General features: G+C 49.3%; 1 protein-coding gene across 3 annotated transcripts in view; it reads right to left on the bottom strand.

Annotated features, from left to right (window-relative positions):
- The window catches only part of BTBD9 (BTB domain containing 9), a 414,205-nt gene that overhangs the window by 17,102 nt on the left and 371,204 nt on the right, over positions 1 to 25,899 (bottom strand). For all 3 annotated transcript variants that reach the window (XM_018038719.1, XM_018038717.1, XM_018038718.1), the window contains exon 10: positions 8,663 to 8,741. In XM_018038719.1, the coding sequence (XP_017894208.1) occupies positions 8,663 to 8,741 (79 nt within the window). The remainder of the gene's footprint in view (positions 1 to 8,662; positions 8,742 to 25,899) is intronic.

Here is a 25,899-nt window from a genome sequence, read left to right as displayed (position 1 = left end):
GTTTTGCACAAGTATTTATTCCTACTAGGCATGAGAGTAAGCTTCTTGATGACACTGCTTCTATATGGCAATGGCTTTTTTTAACTTTCCAATGTCACTTTGCCATCTTCCCATAAGCCCAGGCACTCACAAGTATCTGGAACTCTACTGCCTGGAAGGTTCTGGAGAAAAGCCTTTCCAAAACATGTCACCTCTGGCAGCCCTGGAATCCCTGATCTCTGTTTTCCTGTGTGCGTACTCCAGAGCTCCCAGGAGAGAGATTCTTTCTCTTAATTAATCTGGGAAACTAAGGCAAAAAAGGAGAAATGCTCTAGTTCCCGGGGGAACTGGCAGACACGGCCTTACTGGGGCCCTCCGCTCTGCCCTAGAGGCTGCTCTAGAGGCCCTACCGCCCAGGGCAGTTGTTCACTTCATCCAGATGTGTCTGCTCTGTCTTGAAGAGCGCCGGCTCCATGGATATCTCAGGCCTGATTCCTCACCACTGGCTCCGCAGCAAGGCACGGCTGGACGTCATGCTCACGACCTGGGGTCTTCGTCCGTCTCGCCGCCCAGTGGCCCCCAGCCGCCCCTGCTCAGGCACTGCGGGCACCCTCCCAGGCCGGGCCTTTGGAGCTGAACTGCTCCAGTGCCACGGCCATAAGGCTTGTGGAGCGTTTGCAACAAAGACACGCTCACTGTTGTGTCACTTTCCTTTGTTTTCCCAATAAAATCTTTCCTAAAAGACATGTAAATATAAAGATGTCTATGAAAGGTCTTGTATAATTGTACTATAAATTAAGTATTTTTCTGATTTTTTTTTTTCCTGTCTCACTGGGAAGGACCCTTTAAGATCTAGTCCACTCTCCTTATTTTAAAGACAAGTGTCCTGAGAGCCAGGGAGGTGAGGTGATATTTCCAGGTGATATTGCCCCCCAAGCTGGTTGGGGGCAAGGCTGGCACCAACGCTGAGGTCTCCTGGTTCACACTGGAAAAGGGACCCCCTTCTTTCCTTCCCATTTCTCTCCCCTCCTGGGCTCATCCCCCACCTCCCTGCCCTGTGTGTTGAGGCTGTTTCTCAGACGACATCCTTTGGCAGATGCTGCCTGGGAGGGAATCCTCGAGGGAGTGACCAGAACCGGGGGGCAGGGCCTGAGAAATAACTGTCACCAGCATCACTGACTTGGTGGACTGGAGTCTGAGTAGGCTCCGGGAGTTCATGATGGGCAGGGAAGACTGGCATGCTGCAGTCCATAAGGCCACAAAGAGTTGGACACGACTGAGCGACTGAACTGAATTGTCACCAGGCCAGGAGGGAGCCTTTTTAAAAAAAAAAACAAAAAAAAAAACCCAGAATCTGTTTCCTTCTTTTTGTTTTTTTCTTCACTAGAGCCACATGTTGCTATGGGAACAAGGATGGCACTGGGAGCCCACAGCCACTCATGGGCCCGACAGAGCCTGTAAATAAATTCTGCCTCACTCCAGGCTTGGCGCTGACTGGTCCTGGAGGGCAGCTCAAGCAGCCACTTACAGACTCTCCACCCTGCTGGTGTCGGCAGTGTGGACCCTCCTGCAGCTGGTTCCCAGGGGCTGGGAGGAATCTGCACCCTCCACCCTCCCAAAGCCTCCACTGCACAGCCTCAGCACTGTCTGCCCATCCAGGGCCTTGCCCACCTGCTGCCACTGCCCCTGCCCAACTGCAGGAGCTCAGGCTCCTGCGCTTCACATCACCCCCGCCCCCAGCCCAGGTTCAGGTGCTCTTCCTGTGGGTTGACTTCTGTCAGGTGGTGAAGCTACAGCCCCTCTAGGGAAGGGCCCTTGCCTGGGTTTCTCTCCTGGTTCAAGCCCAGGCTGCACAAAGCTTGCCCACAGGAACCACCTGCTCACCAACATCTGATCTGATGGCCTAGCCAGGGCAGAGCTGGGCTCTTTTCTGTGGCTTTACTATTTATTGGGTTGGCCAGAAAGTTCCTTCAGGTTTTTATGTAAAAATACAAGACATTTTGCATTTTCACCAAGAACTTTAGTGAACATGTTCACTGTTTTGTTCCACTACCTTCTGCCATTCTTCAGGCAACTTCTTAATTCCACCTTCCCAAAACTTTTAATCTTTTTGAGCAAAGAATTGTTTCAGGTATCTCTTACAGTCTTCTAGGGAACTGAAACTTTTTCTATTAAGAGAATTTTATTAAGGGCAAAATAAATAGAAATCTGGTATGTATAGTGGATGTTCCAGCCAAGGACGCCCCAGTCAATGAGTTTTTGCCTGTTCATTAAAGAGACTTGCAGTTTGCTTGTCCTGATGGAAGATAATGTGTTTCCTATTGACTACTTCTGGACGCCTTTCATCGAGTGCTGGTTTCAGTTGGTCTAACTGGGAACTGTATCTGTTGGAATTAATTGTTTAATTATGAGCTCCTTTTCTGGAAGGGGCTCACAACAGAGGACTCCCTTCCAATCCCAACATATGCATAACTTCACCTTCTTTGGATGAAGACCGGCCTTTGGTTGGCAGTGGTTCATTTCATTTGCCCATAAGCTCTTCTGTTCCACATTATTGTACAGTATCCACTTTTCACCGCCTGTCACAATTTGTTTTAAAAACAAAATGTTTTCATTACGTTAAAATAGAGAATCACATGCGGAAATAAGGTCAAGACAGTTTTTTTCACTTAACTTATGTGGAACCCAAACATCAAAGCGAGGAATATAACCAAACTGGTGCAAATGATTTTCAATGCTTGATTTGGATATTTTGAGTATGCCAGCTATCTCTCGTGGTATAACATTGACTGTTCTCAATTAATGTCTCAATTTGATTGCTGTCAACTTCAACGGGTCTACTTGACCATGGAGCATCATCCAGCGAGAAACTTCACAAGCCATGTCTGGCACATCTGTTCAGTCACAGCGCCTTCTCCACACACTGCAAAAATCTTCTCTCATGCTTCAGCTGTCTTTTTACCTTTCTTGAAATAATAGAGCATAATATGCCAAAAACGTTGCTTTTTTCTTTCATCTTCAATATTAAAATGCTTACACAAAAATGGTTACACAATTTTGATAAACTTTTTAAAATGCACGCTGATATGACAGCTGTCACAATAATATCTAACCAAACTGTTTTGAATGAAGTGAAAGACAAATAAGCACTACTAAAGTCATGGGGAAGCTGAATGAACTTTTTTGGCCAACCCAACATTATACCTTTTTGGGAGACAGAGCACCCTGGATGTTAAGAGCCAAACTGCCTGAATTCAAACTCTTACAAATCACTTAACATTGTTCAGCTTTGGTTTCTTCATCAATTTATCCCTTTTGCTTAAAACAGAACATTTTTTACTGTGAAAACTATGCACTAAAAGGTGCATAAAATTCAAATGTACAGCTTGTTGAATAACTATACAGTGAACTCCAGCTATGTAAACCGCACGCAGGTCAAGAACCAGAAACACTGCCGGCACTGTATGGTCCCTTCCTGATCTGAGCCCCTGCCCTGCTATTAAAACCACAGCCTGCCTTTAATAACAATCACTTCTTTTCTGTGTGCACATCCTTAGATGTCATAGCTTAGTTTCTGACACCTGTACGAATGTTACCCCACTACACGGATTCTTCTGTGCTGGCTTCTATCTTTGGATACGCTGCGATGTTCATCCCCATGGACTGCGGGGATGAGAAGTTGTTTCACTGAACCTTTTCCCTTATTTGGCTGCCTGATGGGGAGAGGGAGCGATGGATGGACAGACTGAATCATTCATCCGCTCACTGAGGAAGCAGGTACTCTGTGCACACACGTGCCGGGCCCAAGTTAGGGCCGGGACATAGGAAAAAAATTACCACACAGCCTCTTTCCTCAGCTACATAAATTCAACACATAACTAGAGCCCTGAGAGCTGCCTACAGACTGTCCACCTCGTTCTCACTCTCTGTTACTGACTCGGCAAAGGCTTTCTTTCCTGTGGGTTCTTGTGAGCAGGAACTTGGTCGTTCCATACTGCAGAAAGGAAGCTTTTCCTATAAATCCTTTCTAGCCCGTGGGGCTGCTTATGCCCCTGAGGTCTCTACCTCCTGAAAAATCACTCCACAACCTGCTCTCCAACCAGCCTTCATCAAAGTCAAAATAAGAAATGGGCATAAGTGAAACAGGCGTAAGAAGAAACAGGCTGGCAGACCGGCAGCCTCCTTAAGGACGAAGCAGTGTGCCTTTGCTGCTTTTCTGCGGCGCCCAGCTGAATGCGAATGAAAGGTTTGCGAGGGACACTGCGTCAGAACCAGCCCGGCTGCTGCATGGGTATGAGTGGAAAGTTCAGATCCGTCAGGATGTTTGTGGTCCTGCCCACAAGGCCGTTTCTAACCTCCTGCGGGCAGGAGAGCCACGTCTGCCTCCCAAGTAGCTCCGACTCAGGCAGCAGTCAAGGCAGCTGGGCTGGAAGGACCATGCAGCTGCACTGGCGACTAGACCAGTAGAAAGGGGTGAAGGAAAAAGCCAGGGAGACCTTTTCAGCTCTAGGCACCAGGGGGAATCAGATGAATGAAAATAACTGAAGGAGAGCAGGTTGGGGGACTCGTTGACAGACAAACCGACACGTGCCTGCTGTCTAGTGCTGAGCGTTGAGAGGAGGACCGGAAAGCCGCCTCCGAGTGGCAGAGGGAGGGGCGTGTCCAGGGGCAGAACCAAGGAGGAGGGGCAGGATTCCCTGGTGGGCAATGAAAGGAAAAAGGTTCTGAGAAGTTGAGACAGACGACAAGGAAATGCTGAGCAGACAAGGAGCAGGAGGTCACTGAAGCCAAGTGGTGCTGTCTTCGGCAGGTAAACATTAAGGGAATTTATTGACAGAAGTCGTAAATGTAGCTAAAAAATTAAATGAATTCATTGCCTGGTGCTCACAAAGGAAGATGAGAGACAGATGCCAGCAGCAGACATGTGTTTCCCAAAGGAGAGGTGTGAAATGCTGAGGAAACCAGAAGCGTGCCTGGACAGGTGATCAGGAAATCTGAATGCCTGCAGCCTGCCTGGTGGCCATCACCCGAGAGCTGGCCCTGGTGGAGGGGTTGGGGTTGGGGTGGGGGTGGGGGCGGGAATCAGCTTGCGGCCAGATGTTGAGCCTAGTGGGGAGAAGCCGGGCTAACTAGAGCAACACAGACACGTAGCCACGTCGGGCAAGAAATCCCCGAGTACTTTAGCTCTGGACCCATTCTGTTGCCACATCCCCGGAGTTGCCAGCAGGTACAGCCACGTACACGCGCCACCTTCCCACCTTCTGCCCAGACAGCCTGCCCTCCTGCCGAATGCTCTTCAACTCACAGGGGTGCTAAGCTGCACTTCCCCGCCTGGCTCTGCTCTGACACCCTCTCCGCACAGGGCAGCGCCTGCAGCAGTTTTACCTGGAAGAACTGGCATGCTTCTTTCCCTGTCTGCATACACCATCTTACGTCTCATGACAGAAACCAACTCCACCTATACTTCTTGAAATTCACACAGTCTGTGGGCTGCTAACATTCACTATCTAAAGGGAAACAGGTCCTGGCTCTGAGTCAATGCAGGCTACTGATGCCCCTTGGCAGATAAGCCAGGACAGACTAAAGAATCCTGGCCTGCCTTCCACCCCGTCCTCCACTGTAAGGAAGAGGCGCCCTGACCCCTGTCTTCTCATGGCATGGTTCTGGCTACATGGGACTCGGGACCAGGCTTGTCCTGGACCCCCGCCTGCTTTCCCTACTGGCTGTGCCATCAAAGTCCCCCGAGGAGTCCTGACCGACCCTCCCCAGTCACCCTCCTTCCCTCACTCCTCTGACTGCACACATTCCTGCCCATCTCCAAGGAGGGGAATATGACGCCCAATACCGGTATGCCGCAAAAAAGAACGTTCTCTTTGAGGCCGTGCTACATTCCTGATACTCTGTGAAATCAACTCTTGTGTCTTCTTGTTTGCTCCGAGAATGACACAGTTTATGGATCTTGCCTTACGATCCCGGTCATTGTTTATTTTATGATTTGAGATGTTCCCAGGTTGGCAACACCACACTGAGGTTTTTCTTCCTGATCAATAACTCACTCGATAAAGCAGCTGAGCAAGTTGCTCACCAGCCAGATATAACGGGGTCACCACTTAATTAGTGACCTAAGTCAACCCATTCAAACTGGGGACTCCAGTCTCCAAACTGGCAGGTCCCAAGTAGCTGGGGCTCCTTGCAGATATTTTTGTAAACTCATCGGGGAGAGATCTGGCATGCCAGCTTTTGAGTTCTGTAAGGGGAAATTATTCCTCTGGTCACTGAGGTGAAGGCCTTGGGGTCAAGACCTGGAAGGAGACCCTGATCTGACTTGCTCCAGTGCTTCTCAGCCTTCTCTGACTTAAGAATTCCTTCTACTGTTAAATGACAATTACAAAGTCCCATTCAGTAACTAACGAAAATAAAATGGCCTTTAAAAAATGCATTATATAAGAAACAAGGGATTGCAAATAAAAATATTTAATTTTAGCTTTATATACTATTAAGTAAAGATACGTTCAAATTGTTTTCTAATTTAGTAATATACATGTAATTTAAGTGGTTAGAAAAATTGAGAATTATTGGTAAATTTTTAAAACTATGATTTTTGTTTGGAGCTCAAATATCTATTAAAATGCAGATTCAAATTTATACTTCTGTTACATCTTCAAAGAATAAAAAAGTGTTTTTATGACCTGATGTTTAGAATTAATTTTGCGCTTTAAAAACTATCAATGGCCTTCTTTATTTTATAATTTTCAGGTTTGTTTTGAAATAAAAAGGTAAGCAAAAGTTCCAGGCTTCTGTTTCTAAGCTCTTCTCTGCAAGAAATATATTGTGGGCGTGTATCATTTTTATTCTAAATAAATACAAAGGCAAAATGAATATACGTTATCACAATATTTTCACTGCTTAAAATGCTTTTCAAAGAACCAGAAGCACCTTGATGTGCCTTGGAGAACTCTCATCTGACAAATAATGCACGACCCAGGGCCCACTGTGTAACGTGTGGGGCTCAGTGAAAAATGGGAATGTAGCGTCTCTCCTTCAAAAGGCAGAGAGAAAGCTTTTCCTGTTCTCCCAGGGTCTCTCCTGACGTGCCCCAGGGTTTTCATCTGCTATTTGATGCTGTGCTCGCTCCAGCTCGGGGCACAGTGTTAGGTCAGGGCAGATTCTCAGAGCACACAGGGCTCCATCCTGTGACTTGCACAGGGGACCCACACCAGATCCTGACTCTCCTCACAAATGTGTGGGGGTCCCACTGGGAGTGGCAGTGGTCACAGGGCAGGCTGAGGAGGCTGCATGGGTCCAGGCACCAAGGGTCAGGGTGGGTGGCTGAGAACCCTTCCTAGGGAGGAAGAAGGGGCGGAGGCTGGCCTGCAGGGAGCCCCCGGTGGATGTTCTTCCCTTAAAAAGAAAATCCAAAGATAAGATTACTAAGAATTTCAAGAAGATGCTGGAGAGCATTAAACCCCAAGCACAGAGCCCCTTCCGGGTATGGAGCCCCACGCAACAGCCCTGGCCACACGCCTAGGACACTGGTCCCGTACAGATCTGAGAAAGTTTATGTAGGAGTGAAACTGCAGAATGGTTACTATTTTTATGCCTTTCATTTACCTTACTGTTTCTTACGACTGTGGTCTTTAACCAGCGGTCAGGCCTTCAGGGTGTGCGCTAAGCACATCTGACTGTGTAAAAGCAAGAGCGTGATGAGCAGATGGACCTGTGGCATGGCCACCTGCCAACTCCAACCTCTCACCGCCAGCGCTTACTCTATGCCCACCTGAGGAACAGAGGCTAAGCAATTAACTTACAGATGGATTATTTTGCACTCAAAATGGAAACAGACGTCTTCTCACCTTAAGTGGTGTGAATGGGCCCCGAGGTGGCTCTTGGAGCCCAGAGGGATGCACGCTGTTGGGGGAGGCAGTCCCAGGGGTCTGGCACTGTCCTGGTTTGCACTCGGGTCCTGTGCTGTGGCTCACAGCGCCCTCCCTTGGGCCCTCAAAGCATTGCAGGCACTGCCCACCCCTCTCTCATCTGAAGGAACCCACTGCGTCCTCCAGAGCCATTTCCAGCCAGAGAAGACAGCATGTTTGAGGCCCAGGAACCTCACCTGCTGGCCACCCTGGCCTCGGGAGCCCAAACTTGAGAGAATAACCCACCCACTCTTCCCTCATGAATTCCTCAGGTAGAGGGACACCCAGACGGTATGGCCCAAAAGAACAGCTGCTGTCCCAGAAACAAGGCCCAGGCCCAGGCGAGGAACAGGCCAGGGAGGAAGAGGCTCGCCCACGAGCACTATGTGCAGGCCGGCGCAGGACTGGGTAGACAGACAGAGAAAACCTGCAACTGTGCGTCTTGGCTGCCCCGTGGAGCTGGGGTTCCTCACACACCACACTCAGGGGCCCAGGGACCCTGAGAGAGCTGGCATCTGGGAGGGGAGAGGACTCTCCAGGTCTCTGCACAGGGGAGGAAGTGAAGCTGCAGGGGCTGCCTGCTACTCGTGGTGAACAGACATCCAGAAATGGTAACAACAGTTCCCCTGTGAGAGAGCCGGGCTCCTCCTTCCTGTACCAAGCAAGCTGTCTGAACAACAGGCCACTGAACAGCTCCAGTTCACTTGGGCCGAGGCATCACCCAGATGGCAGGAAATACCACTGTGTCTTTCACCAAAGGGGACCCTTACCTCGTTTGCCGTGTTGTGTGTTCCAACGATTCGGATGAAGGATGCTGGACGTCTTTCAAAAGTTACCGACTGCCAGGACCTGTGAGGAGAAACATAAGCACTGCTTGGTTACACCATCCTGTGACCCTGCTGGCGGCTCGGCCCAGTGGAGCCCAGGATGTGGAGGGGGCAGGGGTCTCGACCCACTGTGTGGAGTGGGGACAGGGGTACACGGTGCCCCACAATCTCAGCACAGGAGGTGCTGCCCTTCTGTGAAGGCGCGACACAAGCAAGCATGAGAGGCAGACCCTGCACGTAGTGACAAGACTGTGGCCACACGGGGTAGGGATCAAGGCGGGCAGGGCTCATGATGGCCACACGGGGGGAGGGATTAAGGTGGGCGGGGCTCATGATGGCTACACGGGGGAGGGATCAAGGCGGGCAGGGCTCATGATGGCCACACGGGGGAGGGACCAAGGCGGGTGGGGCTCATGATGGCCACACGGGGGAGGGATCAAGGTGGGCGGGGCTCAGGAAGCAACAGGGCCGCGATGGGACTGCCCTGACGGGTGTGGGCTGAATGGCCGTACCCAGGTGGGCACAGGGACTTCCTGGGAGGGTCCTGGAGGAGGAGCTGAAGCAGGGCATGCAGGCCAAGGGCAGGGCGGCTGGGCCCAGCACTGCAGGCTGGGACGGGGGCATTCACTGACGTGCGAGCCCTGGGCTCCCATGTCTGACCCCCACCCGCCCCATGCAAGTGGTGGCGGCACCTGGGGAAGAAAAGGCAAGTTTCTCCACTGGCCTCCTTTCAGCCGTCGTTTTCTGCTTCCCAACGCATCCCCCAAACAGTTTAGTCTTTGGGTGGGTGGGCTCAAAAGCAGCCCCGGGATTTTAAACGCCCCTCCTCACGGATTGGCAGGGGCTGGGCCAGCGGAGCAGGCCCCTAGTCTCTCTCCCCCGAGAGTAAGTGGTCTGCTCCTGGTTTACCGCTCCCGGCTTGTCGGAGGAACGAGGCGCTGGGCACCCACGGCTGCCAACTCCGTTCATGCTTTCAAAACCAGCACGAGGCGCTCGCGGCTGCCGCAGCCCTCCTCCACACACATAGCGGAGCCGCCAGCTGCTGGGACGCTGTTTCCTGTAACTGTCTAATTACCAAGTAATGCTACCAAAGAAAATACACGTATTTATGGCTTGTTTTTCCCCCTTTGCTTTCAGGTGTTCCATCTTCCCTCTCACCATGAGCTGCCCACAGAGCCTGATTCATTGCTGCCTGGACACCAGGCCCCTTGAGGTCATTAAAAAGTCGTTACCATCCTATGTGCAAAGTCTGTGCCTCTGGAAGCAGTTTTCTGCAAACAGCATAAGAAAAATCACTCTGTCTGTAGAAAGGCTATTCATACATGAAGGTGATGCCATCTGACCATCCCCAGGGTCTGTATTCCTGGCCCATTTTCTCAGTGTTTTGTTCCCAGACCCACACAGCTCCCTTGGAAAGCCCAAGCCCGGGGTGGGCCTGTGAGGAAGGCCCCATGGGGCTTCAACATTGGACCTGGGCTCCGACAGGCCTCGGGTTCATTTCTGCACTAAGCACGGGGGCTGAGCACAGACTTGCGTTCTTCCTCCAGCAGGTAGGGGAAGCTAGGGGTTCACATCGCACAGGCATCAGAACCCCAGTCAGCACACACCAGAGCTGGTCCACTGCACTTCTCAGACCCCTACTCCAGGAAAGGGAGACAGAGCTAGGGCGAGTGACTCAGCCAGTGACAACCATTCACTTCAGTTGCTCAGTCGTGTCTGACTCTTTGCGACCCCATGGACTGCAGCACGCCAGGCCTCCCTGTCCATCACTGACTCCTGAGCTTGCTCAAACTCATGTCCATTGAGTCGGTGATGCCATCCAACCGTCTCATCCTCTGTCATCCCCTTCTCCTGCCCTCAATCTTTCCCAGCATCATGGTCTTTTCTAATGAGTCAGTTCTTCGCATCAGGTGGCCAAAGTATTAGAGCTTCAGCTTCAGCATCAGTCCTTCCAATGAATATTCAGGACTGATTCCCTTTAGGATGGACTGGTTTGATCGCCTTGCAGTCCAAGGGACTCTCAAGAGTCTTCTCCAACACCACAGTTCAAAAGCATCAATTCTTTGGTGCTCAGTTTTCTTTATGGTCCAACTCTCACATCTATACATGACTACTGGGAAAACCATAGCTCTGATATTAGGTTCAGCCAGTTTCACAAAAGGTATTGGGATGGAGAGGGGGCTGGGAGTGGAGGAGAGAGAGAGAAGACTCTTCTTAGCTTTTTAGTCCAGTGCTTCTGGACAGGAAGGTAAAACCTGACTCTCGTAAGCTCATAGTCTTCAACAACATGCTCAGGGCTCTGAGGGTGCAGGCAGGCCTGGCATTGTGCCCCTGCCCCCTGGACGACCCCACCCCCACCCTGCCCTACTGTGTGGGGTGGAGGCTGAGGCCCTGAAGGGAGTGAGGGCTCACTGTGGGGCATCCTGGGGGGAGCTGGGCCTGAACCCCACTCGTCATCCCACTGTCACCCCCTCGACTCCATCTCCTGTCCAGCCTCCTGGGGGCTCAGGCCCTGGCCCCCCACCCTCTGTGGGGGGAGCAGGGCTGGCAGGGCCACAGCCTGAGCAGGAGGGAGCACTGCTGGAGTAATAAGATTAGAAGGCCTCAATTTAATACCAATCCTCCATTGCACTGCATTAATATCTAATCATATTAGAGTTCATTTTCACTAACACAGCCCGAGAGGTGAACAGATGATTTCATCCTCAGCAAACTGGATGACAGCCCTAAGACCAAAGCACGAGCAGAAAGGGAAGCCAGTCAGGATGAGGTAATAAGCATCTCTCCCTCTCGAGTACCAACTTCCATTTCCCCCGAATGTCTTCCAAACGGCTCTCCGCGTGCCCAGTGGGGAATGAGGAGGCGGCAGGGGGACGGTCATGGGCATGTCGGAGCCACCTGTGTAGTCACAGCACCACCCCGAGGAGGCTCACGCGTCACAGAGCCAGGCGCCGCCACCGCCGCTTGGTCTTTGCAGAAGCTCAGCGCCTTTCTTACTGAGCTAGCGAGCTGTATGAAGACCCCTGCTTGTCCAGGACTCCGCATCTCCTCTGTAGTAGGCAGCACTCCCAGGAAGACTACAGAGCAACATCATCACTCAGTTCAGAGCCAAGGCTGGGTGCTGGGAGGACGTGTCCGAACAGGAACTACCAGTGTCGAAAAATACGCACGGCCTTTGCTCTGAGCACTTACCCCAAACAGAAAAACCCACACAGGAATGACGTCCCAAACCTGGCACTTGCCAGCCCTGTAGCAGACAAATCACAATCCCTCGCTGAGCTGTAGTTTCCTCATCTGTCCAATGCTGATGGAAATAATACCACGCCTTCCATCACGAAAAGGCATCTAGAATGAGGTCCCGATTATGCTAAATTGTAAATATCTACACACATATGTGGAGAAGGCAATGGCACTCCACTCCAGTACTCTTGCCTGGAAAATCCCATGGACGGAGAAGCCTGGTAGGCTGCAGTCCATGGGGTCGCTCAGAGTTGGATATGACTGAGCGACTTCACTTTCACTTTTCACTTTCATGCATTGGAGAAGGAAATGGCAACCCACTCCAGTGTTCTTGCCTGGAGAATCCCAAGGACGGGGGAGCCTGGTGGGCTGCCGTCTATGGGGTCGCACAGAGTCGGACATGACTGAAGCGACTTAGCAGCAGCATACACACATGTATTCTAAGAGAGAGGTCTACAAGCATGTTTGCCAAAATATTGTTTGGATGGAAGAACTTCAAGAGACATTAGTTGTAAACTTCTGCACTCTTTGTACTATTTAGTTTGGTAGAACGTATATTAGAAAAAGTTTCTAGCTTGCCTACTATCCAAGCCTTTAACACAGATCACGTGATGTGAAGCAAGTGAAAATGCCAGCACTGGATTATTATGTAAAATATTTCCGGTTGAGAGACTCACTGGGTGACAGTCAAGACAGCAGGTTTTAATCATGGCCTTTCGTGAGCCACAGGGAGGATGGCAAAGCGGTTGGCAGCATGGGCTGTGGAGGCAGGCTCCTGGGTTTGAACTTTTAGCCAGCTCTGTGACCTCAGACAAGCTATTTAACCTTTCTGGGCTTTAGTCTCCTCTCTGTAAAATGAAGATAATAGACAAAACTATCTAAATTTTTGTGTGTGTAAAGATTAAATACATTAACAAATGTAAAACACTTCGAACAGTACTGGCATACACTAGGTTCTAAGAAAAAGAGCTGATATTGTTATTACTACTGTAATTACCTGCCGGCCACATAAACCTGGACAAGACACACCGTTTCCCAGGGATCCGCCCCCACCCCCACCCCCACCCCCACCCCCACCCCCACCCCCCGTGAGTCACCAAGTTTGCTGGTGTTGATTTAGTGACTACTGCAGAGATTCCCACCACACTCCATCAGCACCCATTATACCCATTACTTGGAGGCAGACAAGGTAGCTGGGCTTTGAAGGAATTAAGCAAGTATTTGGTGAAAGCACGCTTGAGGCTGGGTGTTACGGGAAACATGCCAGACGGAGCGCTGCCCTGATGACGCTCAAGATCTCTCAGGGGAGACCAGCGGTCCCTCCATAATCAGAGGACAATGCAAACTGTACTACGGTCCCAACTCATAACCTGTTGGTGTTCCAAAACCTCCCTGGTAATTGGCTGTTTAAAGTTTGGAAGCAGTTTTTTCAGAGAAATAAAGCCATACATTCTGATTGAGTTCCAAGACCCACCCATAAAACTCACTTTAACCTATAATGAGGCTGAAATATTATGTATATGAAGTTTAAAAAAGGAAGGAAAAAAATGTTGTTGTTGCCATAGTAGTAATTAAACAAGCCAGAAAAACAAGTGATTTAAAACAGTCTCTTTAAAGCTGCTGCTTGAGGAATGAGGATTAAATACTACAACGCATATAAAATCCTGGGGCTGTCACTGAAATATGGTAGGTGGTCTGTTAACAAGGAGAGTGAAAAAGTGGCTCTTCTGACTGCAGACCATGGTGTGGTTTACAGGGGGCTTCACAATCGCTGTGCACATGTTACTCACGGAAACTGTACATGCTTGTAAAGTATGCTGTGATTATTCTGGAGAAGGAGATATGCTGAATTCATGAGAGCAGCTGTCTCTCAGGAGAGGGTGAGGAGTGGGCTTTGCTGATGGGGAACAAAGGACACTTCAACACCAATTGCAATGTTTCATTTCTTTGATGAAAATAAAAAGACAAAGTGTATGTGAAAAATATTAACTACAATCAATTTCAGGGGTGAGTATGTGAATGAATGTTATAATAGTTTTTATTCTTTTCTGCATTTTAAATAGTTCTTGAAATAAAAAGAAGCAAAGGAAGGAAGGAAGGAAGGAAGGGATTAAAATGGTGTCTGTGTTTAACGTGACAAAGAATTAGTCAGAGGTGAAATTAACTAAACTAGGAATATTAAAACTAGGGGGAAAGTGGAGTCAGTCCCTCCGGAGGGTGTGCCAGGTCTCTGGACAGCTGGGTCTTTGTCCAAAGCAAGCAGAGGACAGGGAGCTGCCAGGTGGGAGAGGAGGGTGTGGCTGTCAGTGGTGAGAGCGGGGTTTGTGAGGGCGGCTCTGGGTACCACACAGGCCCAAAGGGCTCGGCCAAGATGGCCTCTGCACCCTCAGCCTCGTCCTGTCTTCTCTGGGGATCCTGCAGATCCTATGCCAAGGGTGCCTAGTCTTTTCAGCTCTGAAAAATTACGTGATTTTGCCACTTGTGCTCTAATGAGAAAGAGAATGTCAGAATTTTTCTGTAGCAGAACTGGTGGACACCGGGGAGAGGGCCAGGGGTGTTTGGCCAGGGCCAGACTGGCAGTTAAACACGGCAAATTGAATAAGTGGGTTAACCTTTGCTTTCTCCACTCAAAGGGCAGTTAGGAAATTGCACGTATGTTTCACATCACATGTATGTGTTCTAATACACACACACATACACACACGAGCATAAAACAAGCAAAAGAAAGCACAAAAGATGTCACCATCTTTCTTTGCCAACACCTCAGAGAGAAACACTCAGGAAGCAAGTGGATTCACACTGCAGGCCCCGGAAAGGCTCATGTCCTGAGTCACTAGCCACTACTGAAGATGGGGGCAGGCAGGGGGCTGGCTGAAAACAAGTGAAAGGAGGAGGTAGGCTCCCCAACCCCCCTTTTCTTCTTCCTACACAGCGGAGATGAGCCCTTTTCCACCTCAGCAAGAGACAGTGATTTCACTCTGGAGTCCTTTACCAGAGCAGGTCTAGACTCCGGGACACCAGGCACAGCAGAGGGTGGGCCCTTCAGGGGCTGAGCGCAAGGAACACACACGAGTGAACACCCTAGACGGCATGACTTCCAGCCCCCTTCCCACTCGTGGCTTTCAGGCCACCGTGATTCAGGCCTAACCCACAGGCAGGGGACTGGAGGATCCCTCTGAGACTCTGACCAGCCCAAGAGGAAAGAGCTAGAAATACTGACCCCTACCTTGCTCCCCTCTGTCCCTCCACGCTTGCTTCTGTTAATACTGCTTGAGAGCTTAATGAGGAAAGCCCTGTTTTCAACTCTGCCCTCAAGAAGCTTAGCTTCTAGTAGGGGAGAGAGAGACAAACCAAAGAAATAAAGAAATAGAAGAGTTAAAGAAGGGCTATGGAAAAAAAAATAAAGCAGTGTAAGTAAACGGAGAGGAGCACATAGCTTTAGATAATATCTTTTAGAGAAGTTCTCTGGTGAAGTCACAAGTGGGCTGAGACTCCCACAGTGGACCTGAAGAGCACTTCCATGAGAAGAACAGACAGTGCCCGGAAGGCTAGATCAGAATGAGCGGACAGGGGTCTCCCAGTGAAATGCCTGAGCCAGGTCTGATAACCCTGAATCAAGTCCACAAACCCCCGCACAGAAAAAGCTTTTTGACAGCTTTCTCAGTGCCTGACGCTTCACTGCAAAGATCACCAAAGACTCTAACACGAACGATAAGAGACCAAACACAGATGGAAAAGAAAAATAACTCAGAGGATACAGATAAAGTTTAGAAAGCAGAGTAAAACTTCAGAAAAAAACTTATATTACCCCTAGAAAGGTAAAAGGAAACATTATCACACCCTTGAAATAAGAATAAAATAATGTGAAAAAGAAGCACCTGGAAAATAAGAAAATGATCTTGCAAGTTGAAATTATAAACTGAAAGAAGTAATTCAACAAAATAGAAGCTCAAGTTGAGGAAATTTCCTAGAATACCAAGCAAAATGACAAACAGAAAATAGAAGAAAAAGGATAAGAGAATGAGATGATTAAACCAAGAGGTTCACTATCCAATTAGCAAATGTTTCAGAGAAAAACAGCAGAAAAGACACAAGTTATAAAATGTAAGAATAACACAAGAAATTTTCCCAGATATGAAGGACGTACGTTTCTAAGTTAGAGGCCACTGAGTGGCCGCTACAATGAAGGAGAAAGCTCTAAATGCTTCTGGAGGGGAGGGAGGTGTGGCAACCAGAACCACACGAGATTTTTCAAAAGCTTCAACTCAGAAGCGCTCCCAGCACAGGAGCATGGCAGGCGTAGAGCTGGCGCTGCAGTACCGTCTGCCCCGCAGGAGAACAGAACCAGCTGAAGCGCGCATCACTCGGGCCTGGTTAAGGAGACTGTGGTGCATCTCTGTCCTTACCACCGCAGACTGCACAGCAGGAGAGACGGGGAGGGAGAAACTCAAGAGACCTCCAAGGTGCAGAAAGATTTGTATTTAAAAAAATGGGAAGACACACATTTTTATATGTTTACACATAAACTATCACCTCCAGATGAAGAGGTGGGTGGGAAGGAGACATTTCCCTGTTTAGAGTTTTATATTTTTAAACCATATTAAATATACTTTCTTTGAACGTATTGTTTTTTCAAAATGAACAGGGTCTGGCTGGAAAAGAGTGAAGCGGGGGATTATTGCTCATTTATTATAAGCCTTGTGCGCCTACTTGACTTTGAAAACTGAACATGTATATCTTTGATAAAAAAATGTTAAGGTTCAAAAGTGGAAAAAAAAAAAAAAAAAAAAAGAGCAGAGCCAAGAGCAGGAGAGAAGCCTGTGGTGGTGAGGAGTGGGAAGGGTATGTGGGGAGCATTTTATTTACAACCTGTGCGAGCAGAGCTGGAAGGCAAAGGTAAACCTTCAGAAAAGATTCTCGAAAAGGAAGGAAATACTGAAGTTGTCCCCTGTCAACTGAGCATCCACAGTGGCACCCCCCTCCAGCCGTGGGCACAGAGCTGGGCGGTGCTGAAGGTGTGGGTGAGCCTCCAGGCGCTGAACGGGGCCTGAAGACCTCTGCCGGGTGGGGTGTGCCTCTCGAGCTGACCCCACAGCGGCCTGCCGTCCCTCCTCCCCCCGAGCATGCTGTTCTTAGTCTGCCGCCCGGCTGCCATGAGCTAAGGACCACGCTCATCTCTTTAGCCACATCTAAAGATGTGCCGTGAGGGAGGTGGACCAGGCAGGTGAGGGTGGGCGTGTCTTCCATGATGTGGTGAGGTGGGAACCCTGGCAGCATCACTGCCTTGAGACTGGGCCCTGGAGCACGCCCCCTGGCTCCCGGCCTGGCATGGCCTGCCGCCCCCTCTCTTGCCCAGGCTACACTGACGCCTTCCTCGTTGCAGGCCTCAGTGACCCATCTGGCACCTGGCAGTACATGCTTTTGTCTAGCAGGACGTTTAACTGGATTTTATGGCCGACTTGCTGCCCCGACCTAGAGGGGATTCTAGGCTTCTGCCTTTTGCTCTGTCCCTGCATTCAGCAGCTACTTATCGACAGCCCTCTATGTGCCAGGCTTAGGAAGAACGGCGCCAAGAAGCCCTGAGGGGGCAGGGACACAGCCTGTCAGGAGCCCCCGGGGACCAGTGCCCCTTTGGTCACAGGCCGGTCGGGTCACAGAGGGGAGGCTCACAGACACACCTTGCTGGTTTACAGAGTAGTTTTTAAAACTTCAGTTGCTGTTTAAAAATTAGAATATGTCACACAAAAATACAAATTCCTGGAGACTTCCCTAGTGGCCCAGTGGCTGGGACTCCACACTTCCAATGCAGGGGGAACCAGGTTCAATCTCTGGTTAGGGATCTAGATCCCACATGCCTCAACTAAGACCCCAGGCAGTCAGATAAATAGATACTTAAAAAAAATAAAACTCCTGGGGTCGTGTGGCGAAAACGCTGGCACCGAGGTGGACGTAATGGCCTCGGCCGCTCCCCTGGGGTGTCGCCCTCACGCCTGGGGGGCTCTGCCCTGGCCAGGTCCACCTCGCTCACTCCCATCGGCGCCCCCAATCCCAGGAGGTGGCCAGCGTTCTACCCCAGCCTTACATAAAGCTCAGGGAGTGTTAAACAGAGGGAACTCAATTTCTAGCTCTTATACACAAATTATGTTTCTGTTTTAAAAAAAAAAATCTATGTATCGTCTTACACTATTCTCTTCTTGGCCTCAACATAGTTCGGAGCGGGGTTCATGGAGAGACCCTGCAGCTGACATGGTCTCCAGTGCTGGATGCCTGCCCTCTGTGGCCAGCTTAACAGAAGTCAGGTTCCAGTGAGACCAATGGGTTCTCAATCCTGGCTGCACGCTGGGGTAACCCATGGGGCTTCGGAACCTTCCACGTCACAGGCCACACCCCAGACCAGTTAAAACTCTCCAGGGGGTGGGCCCTGCGTGAGCCTGTGTTCAGCTGCGGTGGAGCCCCTCTGTGGGCTGGGGTGTCTGGCGGGGAGCAGTTTGCTAGGATGACGGGTGTCACCTGTCCCAGTTACAGTCCAGAGCAGCCTTTCCCCTAGCTCCTCCTGCCCCAGGGACTTCTGGACCAGGGGTGCGCTGCAGGGGGGGTGGGGGGTGGGTAGGTGGGCATTTTACACTTCCTGGCCAAGGTGGGTCTTAGGCCTCTCTAGTGAATGCACTTGCATTTAAAGCTTTAACCTGAGCAGGTCTTGGCTTTACTATCCCTGCTCAGAGCCTAATTTTCCCTTTAAGAGAAGTTTCCTCTCAAAGAGAAGGTCAAGACTTTCCTGCCAGCTCCTCCTAAGAGTTGAGCTGAAAGCTTCTAGCCCTGTGGCAGCTACAGAAAGGTGTGTGTCCTGGGACCTCTGAGGAATGTCTGAACCAGAGTGTGGGGGAGACGGACGAGGGGGGCTGTTTTCATGCACATCTCACTCAGCCCCATCCCCAAGCTCCCCGCTCCCTCTCTTTGCCATGCAGCTCTCCTTGATTCCCCTAAGGGGACGCAGTAATTGATGATTAGCATTCCAAAGCTTGCCTTACATCCTGCTAGCCCGTCATATTTAATTACATTTTAACTATATTCGTCTTCGATAATAGCACGAACATAATTTAGATAATTATCTCTCTCTCTCTTATTCTCTGACTCTGTCTGTCTCACTTAGAGCTCCTCGCAACAAAAATCGCTTTCTCGGCTCAAACACATAAACAGACTCTGGGGCCAAGTGCTTTTCTCTCTCTCTTGCAAAGCAGCTGTGCCAGAGATGCAGTGGTTTTGAGTCTCATGCAGAAAAAAAGAAAATGCATGTTTCCTCCTGCCTCTTTATCCATGTTTGTACACAACTGGTGGTGGGATCTGCTGTCTGTTTCTATGCGTGTGCGCACACATATATCTGCATCTGGGCAAGAGCTTTTGTGTGGTACAGAAACAGGGGAGGCCTCATCAATCAAATTACTGTCTACAAAGGACCCTCTTGGTCTGGCATTTCCTTCTTATAAGGTTTAATGGTTTCCCTCGAAAATTTAAACTCTGTTGAAACTTCTAAATGTCTGGGAAGTCTCTGGAAGAGATGTGTTCTTTCTAATAGGGTTTCTGTCGCACTTGAATCTTATAATTAAAGACCTTTACCCCTGCCTGTTATCTGCCTCCTCTAGGAGACCGTCAGGAGGAGAGCAAGCTGGGCTTCTCCAAGGGAGGGTGTGACTTCAGCTGACGGCTGCACAGAGTCAGGAGTCCCTACCGACCCTCCCGAACACCTGAGTCACCTGCCACTGGGGTCCAGGTCTAACATGCCCCTCCCTGCCCCACTCTCAGGGCGAAAGGTGTTCCTCAGCAGCCTTAGTTCATGGGTTTTTCTGAGGAAGCTGACCAACAAGAGCTGAGCTTTTTAGGTACCAAGATTTTATGCTGCAAGGTTCACATCTCTAAGGAGATTTATGAACAAATACGGGAATAAGAAATAGGTTCAGAAATAGCTTACCACCCAAGATTATCTTGCTCAGAATGTAGAGATCTAGAGCTTGAAATAAGTTCAACAAACCGATTCATAAGACATGGTGTGGAGACTGGGAGGTCCTCACCCACAAATTTTCCAAGTTCCATCCATTTCTCTGGAGTTCTTGAAGGCTCCAGTAATAAGAATTTTGTATTAAAAATTCACTGTGGCTCAGGTTTGTCTGATATTGAAGAATTAGCCATTAACTGAAGATCACTTATTCATCTTCTTCAGACAAAATTCATTATTCCACATTACAAACAAACATCTCTTTCTTCCCCCTCTGATGAATAAATGCCAGCAAACTGTCCCTACACTGGGGGCACCGGCAGGAGGCAGCTGAACAGGGCTGTGTTTGTGAGTTAACAAGGGGACTCTGGCTCCCACAGTGGGAGGCCACATGTCCTTGTGGAAATAAACACTTGAGCAGACTCCAGAAGCCAGGCAGTGTTGAGACCAAGGTTTTGCCATCCCTGGGCAGAGTCCACCAATGCACTTCTGGGGTGCCGAGGTCCACTGTGAGTGGCTAATGGGCAGAAGGGAAGTCAGCAAGCTGCCCACAGGCAAATGAGAAGCCAGTTGGCATGGTGAGCAGGAGAAGCTGTGGGGTCCTGTCCTTGGTGGCGTAAAGAGACACACCCGTGTGGCCCTGCCTGGAGGTGAGGAGAGCAGAGGAGCGAGGGGTCTCCACGCAGCTGGGGTTCCACACTCTGTGCTGCTCCTTTCCAGAATGGACTGGACCAGGCTAGGCTGGGCCTGTGGTAGGGTGGGGAGGACTCGCCTCTCCTCCCTTGGGACCCTACACCAGCTCCAGTACCTTGATTTGCTTCACGCTGTTCATTAGGGATGTTCCTACTTTTGATCTCTCAGTACCCATATCAGGTGCTTGGAAATTTTGCTGAAATTTGCCTGGAATACAATCACCACCTGGGGCTGGGTCTCCTCTGAAAGGATGGAGGAGTTGGTGGCTTGGCCACACTTTCTGCCAGCAGGCAGCCCTGGGGACTGGAGGGGAGGGCAGATCTGGCTTGCTGTTCCCCAGAGGATTCCCTGTCCCGGGCAAGCACGATGCTCAGCACAAGTATTGATTTAATGACGCCAGTGGCTCCTTCCAGCCTCTAAGGAGCGTGGAATCACTCTGAAGAGGCCTGTTGCCTCCAAGAACAGTGCTGCCTCCTCCAGGCTCTGGGTGACCACAGCCACCTCCACATGTCCCACCACAGCACCCGCCCCGAGGTGTGCGCTGGAGACGTGAGGACCAGGCTTGGGCAGGAGCCGATTTTCAAATGTTAAGAATTTGGCAATTTCATTTCCTACTGTTTTAAATACCAAAGGGATTTAGAACACAACGAGGGCTAAATGCCCCCTGAATTTTAGGTTTAATAAAGTCTGCTTTTATGGAAATTCATGCCAAAAGCCTGTGTATGCAGAACAAAACCTGGCCCTGACCTCAGAAACCCACGACAGTACACAGAGCAAAGCCAGCCAGCGGCCCTCCAGAAGGACCGCCAGACAGTCCCTGAATCAAACCTGACCAGTTTCATACTTAAAAATTACACTAAGCCCCTTAGGGCTTCCAGATCTTATGACATGCCAAATTCGTGCAGCACCTCACAGTGGGAGGGAGTAAGGGGAGATTATTCAGTAAAAACTTAAAAATAGACTCTCCCTCTCCAGCCATTAAGGGCTTGATATTTGCAACTGAACAGATAAGAAATTGGGAGCACTGGAGACAGCTTAAAAAATCTCCAGAGTATGTGTGTATATATGTGTCTGTGTGTGTGTGTGTGTATATATATATATATATATATATATATATATAAGGTTCTTTTTGATGAAAACTATAGCTCCTAGCATGGAGCTGCCCAAGATTAGCCTAGAGCCATTTATCGCTGGGAATCTCTGAATGTGAGTTCTATAATGAAAAGGTGACAAGTATTCGTGATACTTGATTCGTATCCCCATAAAGGTCTCTTCTGGAACTTGCATAAACTGCCACATTTCACACAATTAAAGCAAGACAGGGAATGACCTGAATGAATGTAAGGCAGTTCGTGCATGTAACAATCTTCCTTCAGGGACATTTTCTGAGGGAAAAAAGTTGAGTTTAAAAAAAAAATCATCTCTTCCTCTTTTCCAACACTTTCTTGATTAAAAAATAAAAAATCACTGCCACCTTCAACTTGGTGTTGGTAACTTTCCAGGCCCAGCCTTTGCTGGCCTAGACCTCTCTTAAGACTTGAAGGGGCGAGTGTTCCCTTGCAGGCGCCCTGCTCTCCAGGGCTGGTTTTGAGTCCTTCCCAAAGAGGTCTCTGACCCCTTCCCAAATTCCTGTTGTACAGTGGCCTAGACCCAGGCAAGAATGAACTTTCCCATGACCTTGCTCCACCCATCTCAGCACCTTCAGCCAGGCCACTGGGCATCATTATGCTGGTGCCATAGGAAGAGGCAGCCACGAGCTCTGGGAAATTCAGTGTGGTAGACAAGGAGACAGGACAGGAGACAAGCAGGGCATGTGATAAGTGCATACACTGAATAATTCAGAAAATTTCTGACACAACAATCAGGTGCGAGGCCAGGTAGATGGATTCAGCTCGGCAGAGAGAGGCCAGATATATGGCAGGCCAGGGGTTATTGTTAGATCTTTTCAATTAGGCTCAGGAAGAAAGAAACTGCATGAGAGGTACCTTGCTGTTTGTGGCAAATCCTGACTCCCCTTCAACCAGCAACCTCAGAAATTTCCTCCTATTTTCTGAACCTAGGCTGTGCTTGTGTGTGTTTGCATGCCTAAGATTTGATGCAGTGTATTTCTTTACACCTGCTTTGAATTCTGTTCATGCCCCCAAGGCTAAGACATCAGACAATGACTTCTTTACTACTTCACAGTAAACAGGCAGCCATGAGACACACAAAAATATGGCTTCCTTTCAGGTTGTGTTTCAATCTATCCCTAGTTATTCACCATGCTAGTCCCCTGCCCTAAGGGTTTTCCAGAGTTGAAGGCAGATGCCAAGAAGTCAAATTGCATTCAACAAGGTTAAAAGTTATCCTTGGCACATGGAAATCTCCTGCCATAAAATACTGTAAAACTGTTGCCGAAGCTAAATCAGCTTATTTTTCTGTATTATTTCTTGGGGAAGAAGGCTGCTGGGTGAAGGAGATGGGTGAGAAAACTAACTAGTAACTCTTTCTGATTCCACTGTCAGGCTTTAAAATCAGATAGATCAGCTATTAATCTCAGAAAGCTGGCCGTGAGTGTGTGTAATAAATTTGTCATCATTTTATGAATAAGCTCTTGGTCATGAGGGCTTACTGTCTGGCAGTTCACCTTTTCCATGATATTTTCTATCACTTGTATTTTGGAGCGGCTTAGAAAGAATATTATTTGTGTTCCTGGAGATCGGAACATAAAGAGCGCTCTGAGTGATGGAGATGTACAGGCAGGCTTCATGTCCGCCCCTGGGCTCGCTAGGCAAACAGTTTAGCAATGCTCGAGTGCACAGCACCCAGGAACAGGAATCATAGGCCAGGCCCAGGAGCGCCCTCAGCCCCCTGGCAGCTGCTAACCAAGGCCCTGAGCCGGATGACGTCGCGCATGCCCATTGGCTTTATGTCAAGGACTGTCAAATAGAGCTGCTGGTAATCACAGCTGGCAAGTGGTTTATTCAATATTTTTGAAAAGTTCAACCAAGTGTGTGAAAGCCCAAAGTAGATTTTCCTAAAATTGCTAGATGATTTTTACTCATCTCCCCGCTTTGTTGTGGCTCAGCCCCCATCAGGCTCACACTGGTGTCCTGCTGGGCAGTCCTGAAGGGCTGTGGTGTGTGAGATGTAGAAATGGATGAAATTTCAGCTGTTCTGTTATTCAGCTGTTTTTTTTTCCATCAAGTCAGCAGATCTCTAGATCTGAAACTCTGTACTAAAAAGCCTTTAAACTAGAGATGAACAACAACCAGAACCTAGTATCACCACCACTAATAATCCCAGCCCTTGCCTAGAGACAGCTCCAGGAAGAAGACTCCTTGAGGGGTATCGACTTTAAGGCTCTGGGCAGGATATCTTTATTCTCACCTTTTGCTCCTCGTGAAGGACTGTTGCTCATCTCTAACTGAAGATGGCAAATGTCCTTTTGGAACCATTTCTGGATGTGACAGAACATTACAGGAGGGACCTGTACTCAACAACAAAACTGACACTGTGCCACCTGTGGACTCAGTGCCAGTGATGAGTGTTGGCTGTACCTTTGGGAGATACATCTTAGCTTTTACGATTTTCTTATTGTCAGTTTCATAATGTTTGTTGGGAAGATCATGACTCCCAACTTTGAGTTAAAACGTGCCATTAGCCAGTGGATCTGGGATGCAGAAGACTGGTGCAGGCTCTGCAGAGTGTTTCTGAGAACCCCTGGCTGGGACCCCTTTTCATAGCAAATTATATAAGTCTGGCTAGATACACTAGTGTGCATTCTACAGGAATGCAGAATTTGGGAAATGCAGGTTCCCTCTGAAGACCTGGATGTTGGGACCCCCCCAAGTCTGGTAGTATTAGGTTTATGTGGCATGTTCCCAGACTCTTATGATTTTCCCCCAGTGTGGGGGTGCTCAGCAGTGAAATTCTCATGGGCCTCGTAACAGAGCCGGAGCACAATGACCTGCGCTGTCACTAGCCCTGTCACGGTCAGTGAAAAATACAGGAACTACCTTCGAGAGAACAGAGGCGATGTTCTACTCCATAGGGTTGTGTGTCCAGGGTGATTCTTCGGCGTGTTGTGATGTGCTCTCCCTGCGTCTCCAACTTGAGCTCCCCAGAATTGCCTGGAGGGAATGCTGGCACAGACAGCCAGCACCTACTCCCCAAGTTTCTGATTCAGGAGGTCTGGGGTGAGACCTGAGACTTTATATTTCTAACATGTTCCCAGGTGATGCTTACTGCCCCGGTACCACACTTTGAGACCGACCATTCTGTTCTATAACAAGGAGGATGAGCTTATGTTCCAGCAGGCAGGAAGCACAAGCTGGAAAAATCTTGGAAGGTTTTAGAATAAGGGAATCAGGAAGACTTGGGAGGTATGTCAGTGAGGATGGGAGATTGAAATGGCAGGGATATTGTGAGAGGGAGGTTCCAAACCCAGCTTTCAAAAGTGCTCCACAGATACCCTGGCTGGGTGGAGGGGTCTGCTTGCCCAGGGTGACCGAGGGAGAGGAGCTGGGGTGAGGCAGGAACCCCACCATATAGGAGCCACAGTATTTGGATCTGGGCTCGGGTTCTGCCTTAGGCAAGTCACCTGCTCTCTGAAGTCCTTGCTGTCCCACCTGGAGAACACGTAACCTACAGGTAGTCAGGAAAGTCAAATGAGGCAAAGGCTGGCAGAGCACTTGGTAAACTGTCACTAGAAATGTCAGGTATCTGCTGCTGCCACCAGCTGTGCCCATGACCGATTTCCTGCGCAGCCCCCAACTCTCTCTTACCTGTGGATTCTACCTGGGCCCCGGACCAATCTTACCCCAGCGAGGGGGAACACGGGAAATCACTCAGCTGCTAGGTAAGCCATGCTCTGGATCCTGCTCTTGTGTATCTGGGCACTAGAATCTGGCCCTCACTTTATTCCGGGTAATTCAAAAAGCATGTCATACCTCTGGTTCCAGAAATTATTCTACATTATGGTCTATGCCTAACTCCTCCAGGGTCAGCAAACTTTTACTGTAAAAGGTCAGACAGTAAATATCAATATCTTAGACCACACAGCTCCTTGTCACATAGGCTTTATTTTTTACAATCCTTTTACAATGTAAAAACTATTCTTAGCTTAGTGGCCATATGAAAACAGGTTATGTGCTGAATATGGCCCCAACCCCTATCCTATTAATACCCAACAACTTTCTCTCCTGAAAGCCCTAAAGTCTTGCCCTAACCTTTCCAGCCCTCCTAGGGCCACAGTCTGTTTCTGAATCCCAGTTTC

Source organism: Capra hircus, chromosome 23 (genome assembly GCF_001704415.2).
Source record: "Capra hircus breed San Clemente chromosome 23, ASM170441v1, whole genome shotgun sequence".
NCBI lineage: Eukaryota > Metazoa > Chordata > Mammalia > Artiodactyla > Bovidae > Capra > Capra hircus.
This window is presented reverse-complemented; position numbering and strand designations above follow the sequence as displayed.